At 39.9% G+C, this 19,895-nt stretch overlaps 1 protein-coding gene across 2 annotated transcripts in view; it reads right to left on the reverse strand.

The window, feature by feature from the left end:
• Positions 1-19,895, reverse strand: part of LOC131692063 (putative 1-phosphatidylinositol 3-phosphate 5-kinase) — a 237,624-nt gene that overhangs the window by 167,948 nt on the left and 49,781 nt on the right. For both annotated transcript variants that reach the window (XR_009305905.1, XM_058978913.1), the window contains exons 4-5: positions 4,972-5,706; positions 4,157-4,915 (exon numbers count right to left, since the gene is read on the reverse strand). Coding sequence is in view for 1 of the 2 variants with exons in the window: in XM_058978913.1 (XP_058834896.1) it covers positions 4,157-4,915; positions 4,972-5,706 (1,494 nt within the window). In the remaining variant the exon portion in view is untranslated. The remainder of the gene's footprint in view (positions 1-4,156; positions 4,916-4,971; positions 5,707-19,895) is intronic.

Below are 19,895 nucleotides of genomic sequence, written 5' to 3' on the forward strand. Positions count from 1 at the left end.
ATCTCCCTCACACCATCCTACAACGGTGTCTCTACTTATACTTCAGTGGCAGGTAATACGGCTAAAAGAACAATGACACCACGCTTGCAATTTCGTTCTCCCATAACGCTTCCTTTGCCTCAACCGATCTAGGTAGCATCACAGAAGAAACCATGTTTGAAGCTTTTTAAATTGGGTGGGATTTGCTAACAAAATTGTAATATTTTTAATGTTTAATAATGACTGAAAATAATCATTTTAATTTATCAAATTGGAATGCTCGTTCATTAAAAACGTGCGAAGATTAATTTTTTTTTAACTTTTCGAGGGTACATAATGTGCATATAGCCGTTGTGGCCGAAACTTTTTGAAAGCCAAATATTAAATTGAAGAGTAGCTCTAATTTTGTTATTTATTGATTTGATTGAGTTGTTGGATTCGGCGCAGGAATCGCAATAGCAGTTAATCGCAGAATCAATCATTGCGTCTTATTGTTTCTTGACACCAAGGTGATTGAAATCAAGTATTTCCTCTAGACGATTATTGAAACAAACTATGATACGATCAAATCCACCACGAAAAAGCCAAAAAAATATGAAAACTCCAGGTAAAGATGGAATTTTTGTCATTCTTCTTAAAAACTCCTGAAATCATCTTGCGGTATGTACTTGGTCAAAATATTCAACAAATGTTTTAAATTCGTATACATTCCTGAAAAATGGAAAAATGCCAAGGTTATTCCTATTCTGAAGCCAGATAAAAATCCAGCAGAAGCATTCAGCTATCGACCAATCAGTTTACTCTCTTCTATTAATAAATTATTTGAAAAAAGCATCCTAACTAGAATGTTGTCACATATCAATGAGAAATCTATTTTCCTTGCCGAGCGGTTTGGATTTCGTATTGAACATTCAACTACACATCAACTTGTTAGAGTAACTAACATGATGAAAGCAAATATCTCAGAGGGGTATTCCACTGGAGTTGCTCCTCTAGACATCGAAAAAGCGTTCGACAGTGTTTGTCACAAGGAATAATTGCCAAAATGTGGGTGTTGCTGCGCAAACGAGATTGTTATTCATTACCAGCCTTGTGTAAGAAATGCATCGCGGCATCGCGTAGGGAAGGTTGATGTTGATCTTAAAATCCCGAAAATGAAATGAAAAGAACACAGAAAAAGGGATCACTCTGTCTATCTACCAACCTCCCGCACCTAATTTACATAAGCATGCAATATGCAGTCCGACTAGCTAGCTTTGGTTTTTCCTTCTCACTTTCTCTGCGGTTAGGATAGTAATAAAATCTTAGAAAGCGGTACAAATGTAACCGTGAGCCCTTACGGGACTGGACTAGGATTGAATAGCAGGAATCCGTATAGCACGCTATTGTGGTGGCAAAATTGGATTGACTTGGCTTTGGTACTAATATTCTCCGTTGGATGCAATCGTATCTCAGTGATCGTCGTCTAGCAGTCAAGATAGGTGATTGTGTATCCGAAGAGTTCTTTGCTTCATCTGGTATTCCACAAGGCAGTCATCTCGGTCCATTGATTTTTCTTCTGTATTTCAACGACGTCAACTTTTGTTTAGAAGGACCACGGTTGTCTTTCGCCGACGACCTCAAGTTATACCATAGACTCCGGAATACTGATGATGCAGTTTTCCTTCAACGCCAACTGGTAACCTTTGCGGAATGGTGCGAGTTCAACCGAATGACTCTAAACCCCAAAAAATGTACAGTCATTACGTTCTCGAGGAAAAAAAAACGCCAATTCGATTCGATTATTGTCTAGCTGAATCCACGATTGACAGAGCGAATTGTGTCAAAGATCTCGGAGTTTTTCTCGATGAACAACTGACGTTTAAACAGCAATATCAGCTATATTGTCGCAAAGGCATCACGCTGTTTGGGGTTCATAATGAGAATATCTAAGCACTTTTCAGTTATTTACTGCTTGAAATCTCTCTACTGCTCACTCGTTCGATCAACTCTGGAATATTGTTCAGTTGTGTGGAACCCTCATTATCTTAACGGTGTCCATCGAATTGAGACAGTACAGCGCAGATTTGTTCGGTTTGCCCTTCGTCGATTGCCTTGGAGCAACCCTCACCAGCTGCCAAGTTACGAAAGCCGGGGTTTGCTTATTGGACTCGATACATTCCGTGCTATGACGATTTCGGATATTTTGCAAGATCGAATTGACTGCCCCGAGCTTCTCAGTGCGATAAATATGAACGTTCGCCCTCGCGCCCTTCGCAATAATTTACTCCTCCGATTATCTCTTCACCGGACTAACTATGGAGTAAACGGTGCCATCATTGGTTTGCAGCGGACCTTCAACAGAGTGTCATCCGAGTTCGACCTTCACATTCCACGTAGCAGATTACAATTTGATTTTTTAAATAGAAATTATCATTAGGACCACACTGTGTCTGTTGATATCAATTACAAATAAATAAATTATAAACATTTTGAAATCTATACCGATGCATATTATAAAACTATAAAAATGAGTCAGTGAGCGTTATGACTTACAGTGAGCGAAGCCCGATTTGTTGAGTCTCCCTTGAGTTACGGTTTAGAATTTATTTACACTTGTTCCAATTTAATCGAGTACCTTGGGTGAACGAAAAGGTTTCGTCCAGTAAACCCGCCCTGATTTCGCTAGCCGGGAAATCTAACATGCAACTTCGCATTGGTTACAATTCGGAATCGATGGCGCATAAGCGGAGTTGTTAAGCGAAAGGCTTTGGTTAGTGACAGCTTGGCTATTCTATCGATTTGCTTTGAGGTCCCGTTCCGTCTGTTGCCTCCTGCACCACCGAAAACCATTACAATAGCACGACGCATCGATTAAGATTAACCGAAAAGTTTTAACTTCATTATCAATTTTTGACCTTATATACTAGTTCCTAGCCTAACCAACTAGACCTCTTGCATTGATTACATTATTTGATAGGCAAACATTTCCCGTATGCATCTCATGCTCTGGTTCTATTTTTATTTCTGTTTTCTTCACCCACGCATTGCTGAGGGCTAGTGCAGGGTTTGTTTTCGTTTATACTTTTATTCGAGACGTTGCACATTGCAACGTTTGACTCGTCGCGCGGTAACAGATGGCAATTTTCAACTTTTTAATTCGCAAACTTTTTAAAAGACTACCGATTTTCAAAAGACTACCTTTATTGCAGGGATACTAAATTGTTAATAATATTTAAGTTAGGTGTTTCTGAATCAATTGGTGTATGAATGATTAAAATCCATCTAGTAATAGCGGAATTACAAGCGTGCAAACCTTACATAGTTTCGTTACATAGGAGATAGTTCAGATTTTAGAATGACACCTAGCCCCAAATAGTGGAGTAAGGCATTTTCAATGTTAAAAATTTTTCACAGGAAAAGGTCGACCGATGAAACCGATCAAAAATTTTTATTGTAAAATACTGAAAATTGGGCGAATATCCGTAGACACTTCGAAAAAAATGCGGTGTGCATAACTCAAGATCTACTGTAATGCCCATCATCGCAAATCAGTTCCATGCTCTATGGGATTCCCTATCCACTTGAGATTTACTTGGGGGTATAGGCAGCATACCGATCATTCTGCAGTTTTGCGCAGTTCTTTGTCACATATTAGCCAATTTTTGCATCGAAATCGGATTTCGGACAATTTCCCTCCCCTAGGTTGACGGGTTTGACGGTATTGCAAACATCACCAAGCAGCACCTTACAGACAACTGCTTTAAGATGGTTATTGCATTACGCCTGGATAGTGATGCATCGAGGAGACCGAGAGGGCTTATGGGCCTTTTTATGTTTTGTGTTTTTAAAGAATTTTAACATTCTAGAAGAATTCACATCTACAGTTCCATTAAAGAAATCTTCATTAAAGAAATCTTCGTATCTACTAATCTCTCTTTCATATACGAGCGGAATAACTCATGAAATCGTGGATACAGAACGGAAAAAGGACTAACAAGGAGAAAAAAAAATCTAGAATTTACAATCTAAAAAGAAGTAGTAATAAAGAGGCGGTAAATACCAGCGTCAAGGTAAATTATGGAAACGCAATATATATGGTGATATTATAACATTGTGTCAGTTCTAGTTCCACATTAAAATTGTTAAGCTATAAGTTGTGTATAGGTCCGAATTGAGAATTTATAATAATACTTACTACTAGCTTGCTTGGAATATCGTCCGCCAGAAGCACGGTAACTGGCTAACATCGTTTGCACATCATTATTATCTATAGATGATGTAATTTTGTAGGAAGTAAGCTCATGAGGCATCAGTAATTGAACAGTTTCCTCCGCTGATAGACTTGAATCCAATAAAGCTGTTTTATCGTACATTCGGTCACTCCATTGCTTGGAATAATGCAGTTCTATTGGGAAGCGACTACGTAGAGCACATTTTCGACCGCTTTCAGTTTCTAGATAAGGCAACGGAAATGTTAAGAATGGACTTACCGATAACACGGTACTACTTAGTGCAGTTTTGAAGTGGTTGTCGAACGGAGTTTCCGCTGAGAGCTCGAAGGAACTTTCCAAATCAACAAGGCTAGACGAAAGATCGAGTGCACGTAATGGGTCGGAAAAGTCACCCACATTTTCGATGTTAACATTTACTTTCTTCGCTGAATCTTCGGTCTTTTTCTCGGTTGTAACATGTTTCAAAAGGATTTCATCGGATTTGATTTCTTCGGACGGACTTGCTTCTTTAGATTCAAAAATACAACCTCGTGGGGAAGCAGGACGTGCATACACGTCACACAAATATGACAGCTCCAAACGCCAATTATATCGAGCAAATAGTAACAATGATATAACTTTTTTTATCTTTATGAGTTCGCATTGGCTACCACCCCGCAACAATACGCAACATCCTCTAGGACTATACGATTTTTCCAAGCACATCAACGTTTTAGAAGAACCTGCGATTAAAAACATGTTAATTTGGAATTAACAACGATATACTATCCACTAAAACCTTGTTCGTCGAAGAATGTTTGAATGTGGAATGAGTCACAGGTACCCAGCTTAGGTTGGCCGACATTAGAATCGATCGAAGTCATTATATCACACTCCAAACAACGGGCAATCCTTTCCATAACACAAAGCTTAACGTCCAAGACAAGAGCAACTCCACTATTACGAAGCATATCCTGTGCGATGCCCGCCACGTTTTTATGTACTATAACGATGTTTGGACCGAGGCTAAGAATTTTAGTAACCTTATTTTTGAGATAATCTCTTTCTTGCAGCATCAATGTATCAAAACTAACAAATTTGCCTTCTACGCGCTGATAAGCTATCGCGCACTGCAGCAGCAAAATCTTCGGTGTGTCCACACGAGTCATCATTTGTCTATGTACAACATTTTTGGAGAAAACCACACCACCTACTATCTGGCTCTCGTGGCGTTTACCACCAGGAACTTTTTTGAAAAATACGTTGTTTCGAATATCCATTGCATCGACTAATCCACACGTTTGTGGAAGAACTGTGTTTGCCACTCTTGCAGCTATCGGTATCAACGTTTTAGCCCACGTTGGATCTAGACTTTCACTCCGAAGTAGCTGACTGAGTAAAATTTCTTCGTATTCACAAAATGCTTCCAACAGTGCTTTTGCCCCTGATGAGCATAATAATGAGTTCTCCATCTCCACTTGTCGATAGTTTGGGAATGGTACACACACATCCGTTGCATTCGGTGATACAATTTCTATGAGAGAAAGATATGTTAGTAACTCAATGCGTATAGTTTCTATCGGTTGTACGACTTTCCCCCGAAAACCATTCCCCAGAAGCCAAACCACCGAAGTTTTTTTTCCCCGGTAAGAACCATTCTCCAGAATACCATTCCGTCGAAAGTACCAATTACCAGAAAACCTTTTCCCAAAAAGTATTTTTGCCCAGAAAACCGTTACCCAGAATGAACGAATACCCAGAAGTTCATACACCAGAAAAAAAACCGTTTCCCAGAAATTGAGATATTTTAACTAAAGATGACTTATTTATTAGTATTATTATTCAGGTTTGGTTTTGTAATATAAGAGCTATAGCATCACTTATTGCGAACCAAGGTTAGCGTGACTTTATTATCATAACTTTTATTTAAAAAATAAGAAATGAAGTGCATTGGAAAATTTTGTGCGAATCGGCCTTGCAATTACGCTCTAATAGCTAAAATAAGTTTTTTTTTCGGTACGCGAAGGATGCTGCATTACGCGAAGTGAAGTGCATTGGAAAATTTTGTGCGAATCGGCCTTGTAATTACGCTCTAATAGCTAAAATAAGTTTTTTTTTCGGTACGCGAAGGATGCTGCATTACGCGATAAATGGCTTAAATTTTTCGAGTTCCGGAAGATTTCCCGTTACTGGATTCTATGCGGCTATGTAGCGCAAGTATTATTCAAACAAAAATCAGTAAATATGTATATAATAAAAAGAACAAACTGCAAAAAACTCCGTTCCTGTGTATTCGCACGTTACGCAGTTATAGGAGTTTAAGGAAAACAAAAAAGCACATCCAAACGTTTTCTCCCAGGATCTATTTCCCGCAGAAAACTATTCTTGACCCTATCGAACAACGTAAACAATCTACAGAAGATAGATTAAATGCATAAAATATACCATGCGGTAGCTGTCGGACAAAAAATCATCTTTTCAGATCAACCAAAAGCTACACTGCCGGCAACACAACCATCCGGAAAAAATCAGATAAAGGGTATTACCGACGATTCCGCCGGGAATCCGACCTTTGGATATAGGTTGGTTACCCTAATTGAACAGCATTATTCTTGTCAGGAAAGTTCAACTTACAATAGCGCCTATTTATAATTTGTTGTCTAATGTTTATCAACAAAAATTAGAAAAATAGCATTACTACCCAAAAATATTGCACCAATGCAGTCAAATAATGATCGACTGGCTCAAAATTTTGACAATAAGCTGGCTCAAGATGGCGTCTTCGCATATCTCTTCCTAGAGGATGACTACATATAACTATAGTGTGAACTTCTCCGACAAGTTTTTTGCTTACGCTCTATCAAGTCACCATTTGCCGATTTTATTGTCTTCAATTAATACCAATGGACTGTAGGGAAAAACTGAGAGCCGGCTCCGTATCACTGTCACATCAAATCTTCCTACATGATTTCTAATTTGATTTCAAACGAATTCTCCGACATTTTGTCACTGAAATCGGCTACAAGAAATCGACGATGACGTTTATGATTTCCGAGGTGTTAAATTACATCAAGAAGCTTTTATTCTCAGGTGGTACGATTATCTAAAACGCCGATCAGCCATGCTGGTTTTAAAAACTACAGCTAACAACATTGTTTACTAGTTACTTGTGATGAAACATTCGTCTCGATATATGATTGCTTGGATTTCAGTTTGCACACAAAGTTGTTTGCTGTCATTTTCACGCCCGCAGCCAGTTACACGCTTACCTCGTTTCTCACCAAGTTACTGCCAAAGACGAATCACCATATAACTGTAAACACCTTGCTCTGCATAATCACGAACAAAGGAGTGCGATATAATAGGGATCTTTAGTGGCGTGCGGGCTAAGGCATTTTCTGATGCAGATTAGTACCAGGGGCTTGCCTCTAACATTAATTTTTTGGTTCATTGTGGATTCGCCAATAAGTAACTCACGGTCCCTCGAAATGTCAAACCCTACCATAACGTTTCGCTGACATGAAAACACGGGCACTCATTTTTCTATTGATGTACAGTATCCAAGGAAAAAATAACTAAAAGGTATCTAGGCAAAAATAACCATAACCGAGCTAACGAAACAAATCTTCCTGGATCTACTCCGATCAGTGCTACAAAATACACGTTCCCGATCAAAAACCAAGGCCTTCCAAGGCTGAAATCGTTATGTGAGAGTTAAATAGCAGTAAATTGTAAAATTTGATTATCAGACCGATTCGAGTTTTGTAACCGCTAAAATCCATTTGTTGTGCAAACCGTTCTTTTTTGGATTCTAATGTTTGTATTTGTACTGTTTTCAGATCATCTTGATACAATTGGCTTTGTGGAAAACCCAGAACAGCAGACTAACAATTGCATTGAATTCAAAAAGCAATGCTGTATTTTCTTTTTGTCTGCTGATTAAATCAATTACACAAACTAAAGGACACAACTCACTCGTTGAGACAAACTTGCGAAAAATTTTGCCCTCCTTCCGAGGACCGATGTCTACAGTCATCATTTCGCCCGATTTAACAAAATTTGCTACGCGGCACGAACCGTAATCTACTTAACAATATACTGCAGTCCAGTAAGTTCGTAAAAATAACGATCACAGTCTCCGACAGTACATCGCATCGACCTGCGAACAGCCCTGGTCATAAAGTATTAAAAGGCTGAGACGGCGCACAAAACTTGCGTGATGCTATCCGAAACTTAACTACGTAATATTCTCGGGTGTCTACCGTGACAGATCGTATGACAAACCATCACTCCGCCGTATGACACCGGTTTCCATCCCACATCATAAACTCTGCATTTGGGTGTCCCAAAATGACATCATGTTAAAAAAAGTCATCGGGCTCACTTCGTACATGAAAGGTTAGGGTATTAGGACCACTTTCTTCTTCGGAGTGAGTTTGCTAAAACGCTTGCTACTGGTGGCGACTTTTGATTTTTTGAAAAATGGGCCGATTTTGGATAAAATTTCAAATTTATGCCTGTTGAAGCGGTCCTGCACTGTCTTAGATATTATTTCAGCATTTTTTTTTTTTTTTGGAGATCCAAACGGAGAAGTTTGGTTAATTGGTTTGTACAAATTTTGAATTATAAGAGCGGCAGAGCCATTAAAACTTAGCAAAAAGTGAAATTTTTGGTGTTTTTCAGTATTTTTTCTTCAAAACTGGGTATCAACAAAATTTTAAAAGTACAGAAAACACTTTATATAGTTGAGCCGAATGCAGGGGCGTAATTTTGCTGAAGAAAGTGTATAGCTACGGCCAATGGGTTATTTACGTTTTTGTTAAATAACCTTTTGACATTTTATGATATTCATAAAAAATAACACTGTTCTACAAAATAAAACACCTTAGGTGGGCTTAGGCCGCATATTATTTTTCGGAAAATGAAAGGAAAATGATGAAAAATGGCGTTTTTCGCTTGTCTCTAGTACATCAGAATCGGTTTTTATGAGCATTTGATAATTTTTTTTTAAAATATTTTCTATGCTAATAGCCGCCTAGCGGGTTTGAAAATCACTAAAATTAAATAAATTAGGAACTTTGAAGTAGAGAAAAATGCAGAAGAGTGAGGTGAGTGTTGAAAAACTGATATTTACTGTTTGGATCACATAATTCCGAAATAGTCAAATTTGGGGCAAATATCCTCGAAAAAGTTTTACAACAGAATACAGCGCATCTTCTGACACAATCGTTTTGTTGAAAATGCCTCCTAGAAGTAATTATGGAGAATAAACTCTTCAAATAATAATTAGACTTGGCGTCATTAGCAAAGTTATTATTTTTATAATTTATGTTACAAAAAAAATCATCAGATGCTCATTAAACCTCGTCCTGACATACTAAAGACGTACAGAAAACGTTATTTTTCATAATTTTCCTTCTATTTTTCGAAAAACAATGTGTGGTCAAAGCACATTTGAACTGATTTACTTTTTGGAACAGCATTATTTTTGATGAATTGCTAAAAATGTCAAAGGTTATCTAACAAAAACTTAAACAACTCATACCCCATTAGCCATAGTTATACACTTTCTTCAGCAAAATTACGCCCCTGAATTCGGCTCAACTATATAAAGTGTTTTCTGTACTTTTAAAATTTTGTAAATACCCAGTTTTGAGGAAAAAATACTGAAAAACACCAAAAATTTCACTTTTTGCTAAGTTTTAATGGCCCTGCCGCTCTTATAATTCTAAATTTGTACAAACTAACTAACCAAACTTCTCCGTTTGGATCTCCAGAAAAATAAAAATGCTGAAAAAAGATGGGTGGGTAATGTCAGAGACATAACCGGAGTGAAGTAGAATACACTTTAGACCGGTAAATTCTGCTCTGGAATAAGCAATTTCTATGCGATTTTGTCGTCTTTTGCACATTCATAGTTTATTTGGAGTATTTTTGGAATTATTAAGTTGACAATTTGCTACATTCTTTGAAAATATTGTTGAACTTTTATGAATGAAGGCACGAAAACGAGCGTTTAACCGTCGTCCTACTACCAGCATCAGAGAAGTAGCAGATCAGCATTTTTCGCTACATGGCCTGTACCAAACAGACCGCTCGTAAGTCCACCGGAGGAAAGGCTCCCCGCAAGCAGTTGGCAACAGCCCCCTGGCAACCCTATACTATCATATGGAGTTTGACAGCGACCGACATATATGGGGCGTTATAGCTATAAAGCCCCAAACAAAGAATTATGTTCGGCACTATGCTCGATATTCAAGCATTCCACACGACGTTTTGCATCTTGTGGGATGATTTAATATCATATCATTCAGAAAATCGACATTTTGTAACTAAATACAGCGTCTAATCATTCGGTTCAAAATCAATGTTTTGCTTTCATGGCAGTGATGCTGGCTGTACAGAGACGTCGTCCTTGACAGGGAGCTGGTTGGCAACGAAGGCCGTGTAAAAGTGCCCCAGTCACGGTTGGCGTTAAGAAGCCTCATCGCTACCGAACAGAAACTGTCGCCCTGCGAAAAATTCACAGCTATCAGAAATCGAGCGGGCCTAAATTGTGACCCAAAATAAACCACAAACCAACAAGTTGTTTTCAGAACCAGCCAATTATAAAGTATTATTATTATACATGAAATTTTCCATTGCCTTACAACCTCCCTCCCACTTTCCTCCCGGCTTGAATAACTATCAATCTTGATGATGCTGTGCGGTGGGGGCACTAATTTTGATTATAATGGAAAATTTAGGTTTGCGCATTTTTTCCAAAAGTTTTTTAGCTGTGCTGTTTTCAAGGAAGTTGTAGTTGAATTCAAAATAAAATAGTTTATTTCTATTGTCAGAGATGGACCTTCCAACGAAAACTAGTCTGGCTCGCTTGGAATCGAATTGTATGGACCAACCACTGCTTTCACAAAATCTGTTATTTTCAGTAATTGAACATTCTACACAACTAGTCACAACTATTTCCAATCAGCGCAAAAATCGAAGGTTTTCATTCAGTACAATAGCAGATTTTCACTTTTAGAAAAACAGGCAACATTCTGGCCGAAATTTTTGAAACGGAGCACCTATATCGAATCGTTAGAAAACGTTCGATTTTTGTAAATTGAATCATTACACTAACCTGTCTACAAATAACTTTTGATTTTGTGCCATTCTACGTGAAAGCGACGGTATTGTTTACAAGTGGCTCACTTACCATCCAACGCTCTTGACAAGCCGCTTTCTGCTGCTTGTAATAACAAAATTTCAATTTCATTCTTTGTCGATAAATTGATGGCCCTGAAAAGGGCCTTTTGTTTGGGCAGTGTTCGAAATTTACTTGGAGCTGGTGTATATGGTAACAGTTTTGGTGCCATGGAAGACGGCGTGCTTGGCCAACTCTTCTAACAGCAGCAAACGGACGGCGGTTTGAATTTTGCGGGAGATACTGCAAACGAACTGCTGTATGCTGATGCTGGAATCGACCTGAGCGTGAGCAACAGCATGCTGAGTTTTTATACCTAACTACAGCACAATGTAAGCTCGTCCTTTTTTGTGTTGTCCTCAATATGTGTTCTTCGTAGCTCCACCCTTTCGTTGGTCGACCACATATTTTTGATAAAGAACAAAATTGAAATTGTGTTTCCAATACGGAGGTTATCGAACACTCAGGGTAAAAAGTGTAATGTAATACGACACCTTGGTAAAATGTTTGAGAATTGAAACCTTTTTGGAATGCGCCTAGTAAACACAAAACTGTAAACAAACACACAAATGATAACTTTATTTTGTGTCATTCTACGTGAAATCTACGATATTGTTCACAAGTAGCTCACTTGCCATCGAACGCTCTTGGCAAGCTACTTTCGGATGCTTCTAATAACAAAATTTCAATTCGATTCTTTGTGGATAAATGGCCCGTACCAAACATACCGCTCGTAAGTCCACCGAAGGAAAGCCTCCCCGCAAGCAGTAAGCAACGAAGGCCGTGTAAAAATGCCCCAGTCACGGTTGGCGTTAGGAAGCCTCGTCACTACTGAACAGAAACTGTCGCCCTGCGAGAAATTCACAGCTATCAGCAATCGAGCGGACCTAAATTGTGACCCCAAAATAAACCACAAACCAATAAGTTCTTTTCAGGACCAGCCAATTATATTCCAGTAAGATATAAATGAAATTTTCGTTTTCCATTGCCTTACAACCTCTTTCCTCCCGGCTTGAATTACTATCAATCTTGATGATGCTGTGCGGCGGGGCACAGGCAGTTTTCATTATAGTGGAAAATTTAGGTTTGCGCGTTTTTCCCAAAAGTTTTTTAACTGTGCTGTTTTCAAGGAAGTTAGTTGAATTCAAAATAAAATAGTTTACTTCTATTGTCAGAGGTGGACCTTCCAACGAAAACTAATCTGGCTCGCTTGCAATCGAATTGTGCGGACCAACCACTGCTTTCACAAAATCCGTTATTTTCAGTAATTGTACATTCTACAGAAATAGTCACAACTATTTCCAATCAGCGCAAAAATCGAAGGTTTTCATTCAATACAACAGCAGATTTTCACGTTTGAAAAAACAGGGGCATTCTGGCCGAAAATTTTGAAACGAAACACCTATATCGAAACGTTAGAAAACGTTCGATTTTTGTAAATTGAATCATTACACTAACCTGTCTACAAATAACTTTTGATTTTGTGCCATTCTATTTGAAAGCGACGGTATTGTTTACAAGTGGCTCACTTACCATCCAACGCTCTTGACAAGCCACTTTCTGCTGCTTGTAATAACAAAATTTCAATTTCATTCTTTGTCGATAAATTGATGGCCCTGAAAAGGGCCTTTTGTTTGGGCAGTGTTCGAAATTTACTTGGAGCTGGTGTATATGGTAACAGTTTTGGTGCCATGGAAGACGGCGTGCTTGGCCAACTCTTCTAACAGCAGCAAACGGACGGCGGTTTGAATTTTGCGGGAGATACTGCAAACGAACTGCTGTATGCTGATGCTGGAATCGAACTGAGCGTGAGCAACAGCATGCTGAGTTTTTATACCTGACTACAGCACAATGTAAGCTCGTCCTTTTTTGTGTTGTCCTCAATATGTGTTCTTCGTAGCTCCACCCTTTCGTTGGTCGACCACATATTTTTGATAAAGAACAAAATTGAAATTGTGTTTCCAATACGGAGATTATCGAACACTCAGGGTAAAGAGAGTAATGTAATACGGCACTTTGGTAAAATGTTTGAGAATTGAAACCTTTTTTGAATGCGCCTAGTAAAAATGTTTTCCACTTCACTCCAGTTTCTTTCTGACCATATTTGCAATTTGCGTACTGAAATAAATCATAATTTAGGGTTTAACCCAAATTGCTCTCCAGGGAGAAACAGTCCATGAAACAGAAAATGCAAACTTATTCTTTGAAATGATTCTGGTGGCCCTGAAAAGGGCCTTTTTTATAATGATACAAGTGAGTTCTACCTTTTCAACTTCCAAATCCATACAAAGTGCGTCCCTGCCGCTTCAGAGTATAGACGACATTCATTGCGGTTTTGCGCGTGGCGTGTTCAGTGTAGGTCACGGCATCTCGGGTGACATTTTCCTGCACACCCTCAGCATTCGTAGATTAAATCGGAGATGCATTTTACACCACCACGACGAGCCAGACGCCGAATGGCAGATTTGGCGATTCCCTGGATTTTATCACGAAGAACCTTGCGATGACGCTTGGTACGGGAACGCAAACATGATACCGCTCATTGGACGAGCATGTTGCTCGTGTGGTAAGCGAGCACCCACTGATACAAAACAAGCTCGCGTGACCTGTATATATAACATTCCCGTATGTAATGAAACGCTTACATGCTCCTTTTTGACGACTCTGCGTGGGATATGCTGGCAAATTGCGCATTTTCCTCGCTGTTTTCGAAGGATTTTCTGAAAATCCTTGTTTTGGTTTATTTATAGTAGTCGCAGTAATTCCGAAATTTAATACGAAATACGTGCACAAATTTCCGATCAGATAGTGCAAAAATATTGCGATTTCGTCCAGTAGAACGGAAGATATTCGCATTTCAAATCTGGGAAAATTTCTCAACTGAAATTTTTGAAACGGCACCCCATATTGAAACGTTAGAAGTATTCTACTTCAAAAAATCTAAGACAGTTCAGGACCACTTCAACAGGCATAAATTTGAAATTTTATCCAAAATCGGCTCATTTTTCAAAAAATCAAAAGTCGCCACCAGTAGGAAGCGTTCTAGCAAACTCACTCCGAAGAAGAAAGTGGTCCCAATACCCTAACCTTTCATTTAAGAAGTGAGCCTGATGACTTTTTTAACATGATGTCATTTTGGGACACCCTACTCTGCATACCTACGGTGTGCATCAAAATAACAGTAACATTAAGGGTCGATTTCTTCACCCTCGCTTAACTTTTAAACCAGGTTCGCCAGTACGTTTTAACTTGGCTTAAGCGTGAAGCGAGGGTGAAGAAATCGGCCCTAAGACGAACATTTGTTTTCGGATCTTTTGACGTATCCCCGGTGTAGTGTTTTTCCAATAGAATCCCATATCACTGCATTTGTATCGAAAGCTGATATGCGCATTTCTATGATTTGCAGTCTTCGTTAGCATCAGAATGTCGTTTTCGTTTTTGACAGTGCACTACACCGGTGTAGTCGGTGCATTCAAACTTGGGTGTAGTCAGTCTGTCTCTTTTATCGCTCTACACCGGTGTAGCACCAAATAACAACGAAAACGCTATTGAGCCGTATGAATAAAAAGTAGCATTTGCTCAGATTTTTAAGATTCGAGTAGTCGAGCAGCTGCGTTGAGCATTTGCTCAAGTTGGTATGAATAAAGACTTTGCTTTGACAGATGAATACTCTATTTGTTAGTTTGCTTTTCGAACATCTGATTCCGTATGAATAAAACGAAAAATCCCGAGTAAATGCTCAGCGAATGCTGAGCAAAGCAAGTAAACACCTGAGCATGCTCAGTAGCATGCTTGAACGAAATTATTTTATTTTAAATCCAAGGGAAGTAAACAGTTTAGTGATGTGCAATTGTTTTTGCGGATAACATTGCACTGATTACCTGGTTTCGGTGTTAAATTACATTAAAAAAACAATTTGGCCAAAATACTGTGGTGGAAAATTTGCACTTGTCGGTCTGATGCACTTTACATCAAATAGAAACAAACATATGAAACATGTTACTACGATGATTTCTCAAGTATGCTGATTAAAATCCTTCAGTGAGAAATTATTAATTTGTTTGTAATTTTCCACTTAGGTGGCATTCGCTGAGGCAAAATCACGAGAAACTCCAATCCGGCTCACCCATGAGAAAAGGATCAATACATATTGCAGTGATTATAATTTAATGAAAGTAGTGTAGGCTCAACTGGGACCTGCTGGATAGTAACAAAAACAAATGTACCGATAGCACCAACCTGTAGATTCGTGTTCCAAAGACCAGACACCTCCAGTCTGCATGCATAGTGCTTCTTGTTTTAGGTGTATATTTTGTAGTTTGATATTTAGAAAAACCTCATAAGAGCAGTTGTGCTTCATTCATCGGCTGTTCATTGACTGGATCTTCACTAGCTACCCCTTCTGCGACTATATGACAGTAGTGGGTGTACAATCCAATAGTAAATCGAATAAATGTATTTGGTTTTGAGACCTCAAGTTTTCCAAAAGTTCATATTCACTGCTCGCAGCTATCTTATCGACTCCGAAATAAATGCGAGGAGCCCCATTTAATATGATATCCAATACAACTTAAATGTACTTGATCTGATCCGCTCGCAGTAACTAAGATTCAAAGAATTTGTCATTGAAGTTTTGTTTGGATAAATCGATAATTTAATTTGTCGGCATTACTATCCGATAGCTCTTAATTAGATGCTTCAAGAGAATTTGGCACGGCCTGCATGGGAATATAGTCCTTGATGACGTATGTGTGTGTGTGGGAGGGTGGGGGTGTGTGTGCTGAGCTTTTCGTCAGTCTTGTTGGCGCGAGGCGTTTCTTGGAACGTTTTTTGTGTTGTGTATTGGACGGCTAAGACCGACTATGGTCCATCTCGCCATCTTGGGTTGTTGAACGAGAGAATCTCCCGATTTATTTAATGGTGACTGTTTTGATTAAGCAGAGCGGTTATTTAAGGAGCTGGAGCTGTTTTAATTGTAGAGAGAGTTTTCAGCACAAGCACTCGAGTTCGATAGAATGGGTGAAGGAGTTTCGAGTTGGGTTAGGATTGGTTCAGTTCTGAATTCATAGTTTTGACGGTTCTATGGCGTAAATCTGAAATTTTTAAGACAGACTCTCCCAGCAGCGGCTTGGGCGGGTGTTCTTTTGGTTTGGGGTTCATGTTTGAAATTCCTGTCTTGGGCGTTCCTGGACTTAGGGTTATGTTTCCCAATTTGTCCGGTCTGAGGGCCTGTCCTGCTCTGTGTGTTTGGAGCACGGTTCTGGACGTGTTTTACATTGGGCAGCGGATGGAACGGTGGTGTTTGCTAGTTTAGATTTATAACAGGGTTTTGAGTTGTGGAACGGACCGCTATGTTGGGGATGTAGTTATTTTAGCTCTGGTTTCACATTGGAACGCCTCTGTGGGGTAGGACGCTGCAGGGCATGCACTGGGTTTGTTGTTTTGGTTTCGGGGTAGAACCGGTTTTGTAGCGCTGTGGTTTGTGTTGAGAGGTGCTTGACCTGGGGATTGTGCGTCTGGGTTCATTGGTGCATTGTTGAGGATTTGATTGGAAAGTAAGATTTCGTGTTTCGCGTGGAGGAACTGGGTGTTTCCTTTAGCGAGCACGTCGCAGTCCTTCGTGTGGGGCTGCTCGTTTTGAGTGAGTTTTCTGAGCAAACCGGCCTATTACTGATGGATAGATCGACTGAGTGGTGCCAGTCGGCTGGTGAGAGGATTGATTGATTGAAGCGGTATTTTGGTTTGAAGGTGTAGTGGAAGGCATGTGCCTTGTTTTGGAGTTTTGCTGCTGTTGAGTGGTCTTCGGTAGATTATGTTTTGCTGGGGAGGGTTGTGACAAGTGGGAGCGGGAGAGTGGACTGGAGCGTGAATTGATAGATTAGAGTTCAATCCCGAATTGTATTGCATGCTCTTGAAGGGGCTGCATTCTTGCTGTCACCGTTGTCGTGTCCTATGCACGGCCCTTTAATTTTTTCTTCGTTTCAAGTGTGTCAGCGTCGACACGTGGCTCATCGGGTTTGTGGATGGCAGGCCATTGTGAGAGGTAAAGGTGTGCGCCACGCCGCCGCGCCGCGCCGACGGTTGCATGTAAAAATAGTAAGCACATCGGCGTGATGCCAGCGCGCCGCCGACCTTTACCTGAAATCGGCGGCGCGGCGCACACCTCTAGTGAGAGGGTGCTGGTTGTTCAAAGAGTGTAATGATAATTTCCGCAATTGTATTGGTCATGACCAGTCATGGGGTCGGAGATTGAAGGGTGGGAGGGGCACGGTTACGCCACTGGGGGGATTAAGGGGTTGGTTGATTTAAAAAATAGGGCATATTCGCAATTTTTCATTTCATCATTGCACAGTGGTCCAGAATGCAAATTTAGCAGGAATTTTGAGATTTTACTGAAACTAAACCACTTAGCAATATTATGTCTTTGGAAAAGCTTCCGTAGTTTGTGAGCCCCTTCTTTTCGTTAAGGTGGTTCTAATTTTACCAAGATCAAAAAATTAACTTCAGCGACGTTGTAGAACGACAAATTTTGGAAAAGTTTGCTGAAGACATGTAAGCTCTATCTGTCATACATTTCTTTTTACAAAAAAATTAAAATCGAAGGTTAGGGTGTTTCTTAGTTTCTTTGAAAAACTTTTGCGGTATTGATTTAAAACAGCAATACCGTCTTAAGATTGTTTTAAGTCGAATAATTTGTTTCATAGCACCACATATCTAACTATTTTCGTTAAAAAGTTATGAGCACTTTTTCGCCAAAAATGGGGTTCTTTGGAATAACAAAATCACTCATTGGGGCAAACAAAAGATAATTCTTTTTCAACTATGAATAAGGTCATGACTAGAGTTATAATTGAGCAAAAAATGGCGAAAGCGATATTTTTTTTAGTTTCATAAAATTGTTGTATTAGAAGAAAATGTTCGTCTGTAAAAACCATTAAAAACATCTGAAGGATAGGTTGGAAAAAATGAAAACTTAAAAAGTAGGGGTGTTACTTCTGGGTATAAGAGTCAGGGGAGGGAGGGTAGACAAAGATGGCAGGGAGAGAAAATTATTTCAGTTTCAGGCATCGTGAGATCAACGGATGGATTACAAACTCGGGTGGCCTTCATCAGGGGAATCATGTACTGGGACGCCGGGTGGTCCTCCTCAAGATGGCAGGGGTTTTTCCAGACGATTTCGTAGTACGGCTCAGATGTGGATCGGCTACATTTCGAGTTAAGCGTGTTATGTTCGTGCCGTAGGTCCCGTGTTTGTTGGCTCATTCGATACAGATGGTTTGATACAGGTGGAAGAGCGTTCTGAGAATGATAAGGAGATAACAAGGGGCAGTTAGACTTGTATATTGATGGTTTTCACAAAGGTGTATATAAGGGACATATAGAGAACATCGCGGCTTGCCAGCACATCTCGAACCGGGACGTTGGTTGGTCTTCCTCGGGCCCGCAGGGTATCCATTAGCCGAGACCTAGCGGAACTGTACTCGGTTCACGCCCAGACAATGTGCTCGATGTCGTGATAGCCGTCGCCACAAGCGCAGATACCACTATCCACGAGCCCAATACGCCGGAGATGTGCATCCAGCGTGTAATGGTTTGCCATGAGTCGGGACATCACACGAATGAAGTCACGACCCACATCCATCCCCTTGAACCAAGGTTTCGTCGATACCTTAGGGATTATCGAATGTAGCCACCTTCCCAGCTCTCCACTGCTCCACGAAGTTTGCCAACTTTCGAGGGTTCTCTGATGAGTAATACTGAAAAATTTGCTGAAGCAAATTGGTCTTTCGTAAACGTCTCCTTCTAAGGCACCCACCTTAGCTAAGGAGTCTGCCTTCTCATTGCCCGGAATGGAGCAATGAGAAGGGACCCATACCAAGGTAATCTGGAAAGAGTTGTCAGATAAAGCACTCAGTAGCTCCCGTATTTTCCCCAAAAAATACGAGGAGTGCTTGCATTGTTTCATCGAGCGAATAGCGTCAATGGAACTGAGGCTATCCGAAACGATGAAGTAATAGTCTGCGGGTAATGTTTCAATGACTCCAAGGGTATACTGAATGGCAGCTAGTTCTGCGGCGTAAACTGAAGCAGGGTCACTGAGTTTGTAGGAGGCGGTGAACTTTTGATTGAAAATACCGAAGCCAGTGGATCCTTCGAGGTTTGATCCGTCAGTATAGAACATCTTAGAACAGTCGACTTCTCGGAATTTATTATAAAAAATGTTTGGAACCACTTGTGGGCGTATGTGGTCCGGAATTCCACTAATCTCGTCTTTCATGGATGTGTCGAAGAAAACAGTAGATTCAGAAGTATTTATGAAATGCACACGGTTGGGATTGTAAGAAGAAGGGTTAATATTCTGCGCCATGTAGTCAAAGTACAGGGACATGAAACGGGTCTGAGAATTGAGCTCAACAAGCCTTTCGAAATTTTCAATCACGACCGGGTTCAAGATATCGCATCGAATGAGCAATCGATATGAGAGTTCCCAAAATCGATTTTTCAACGGGAGAACGCCCGACAGCACTTCGAGACTC

Source organism: Topomyia yanbarensis, chromosome 3, assembly GCF_030247195.1.
Source record: "Topomyia yanbarensis strain Yona2022 chromosome 3, ASM3024719v1, whole genome shotgun sequence".
Taxonomy (NCBI): Eukaryota; Metazoa; Arthropoda; class Insecta; order Diptera; family Culicidae; genus Topomyia; species Topomyia yanbarensis.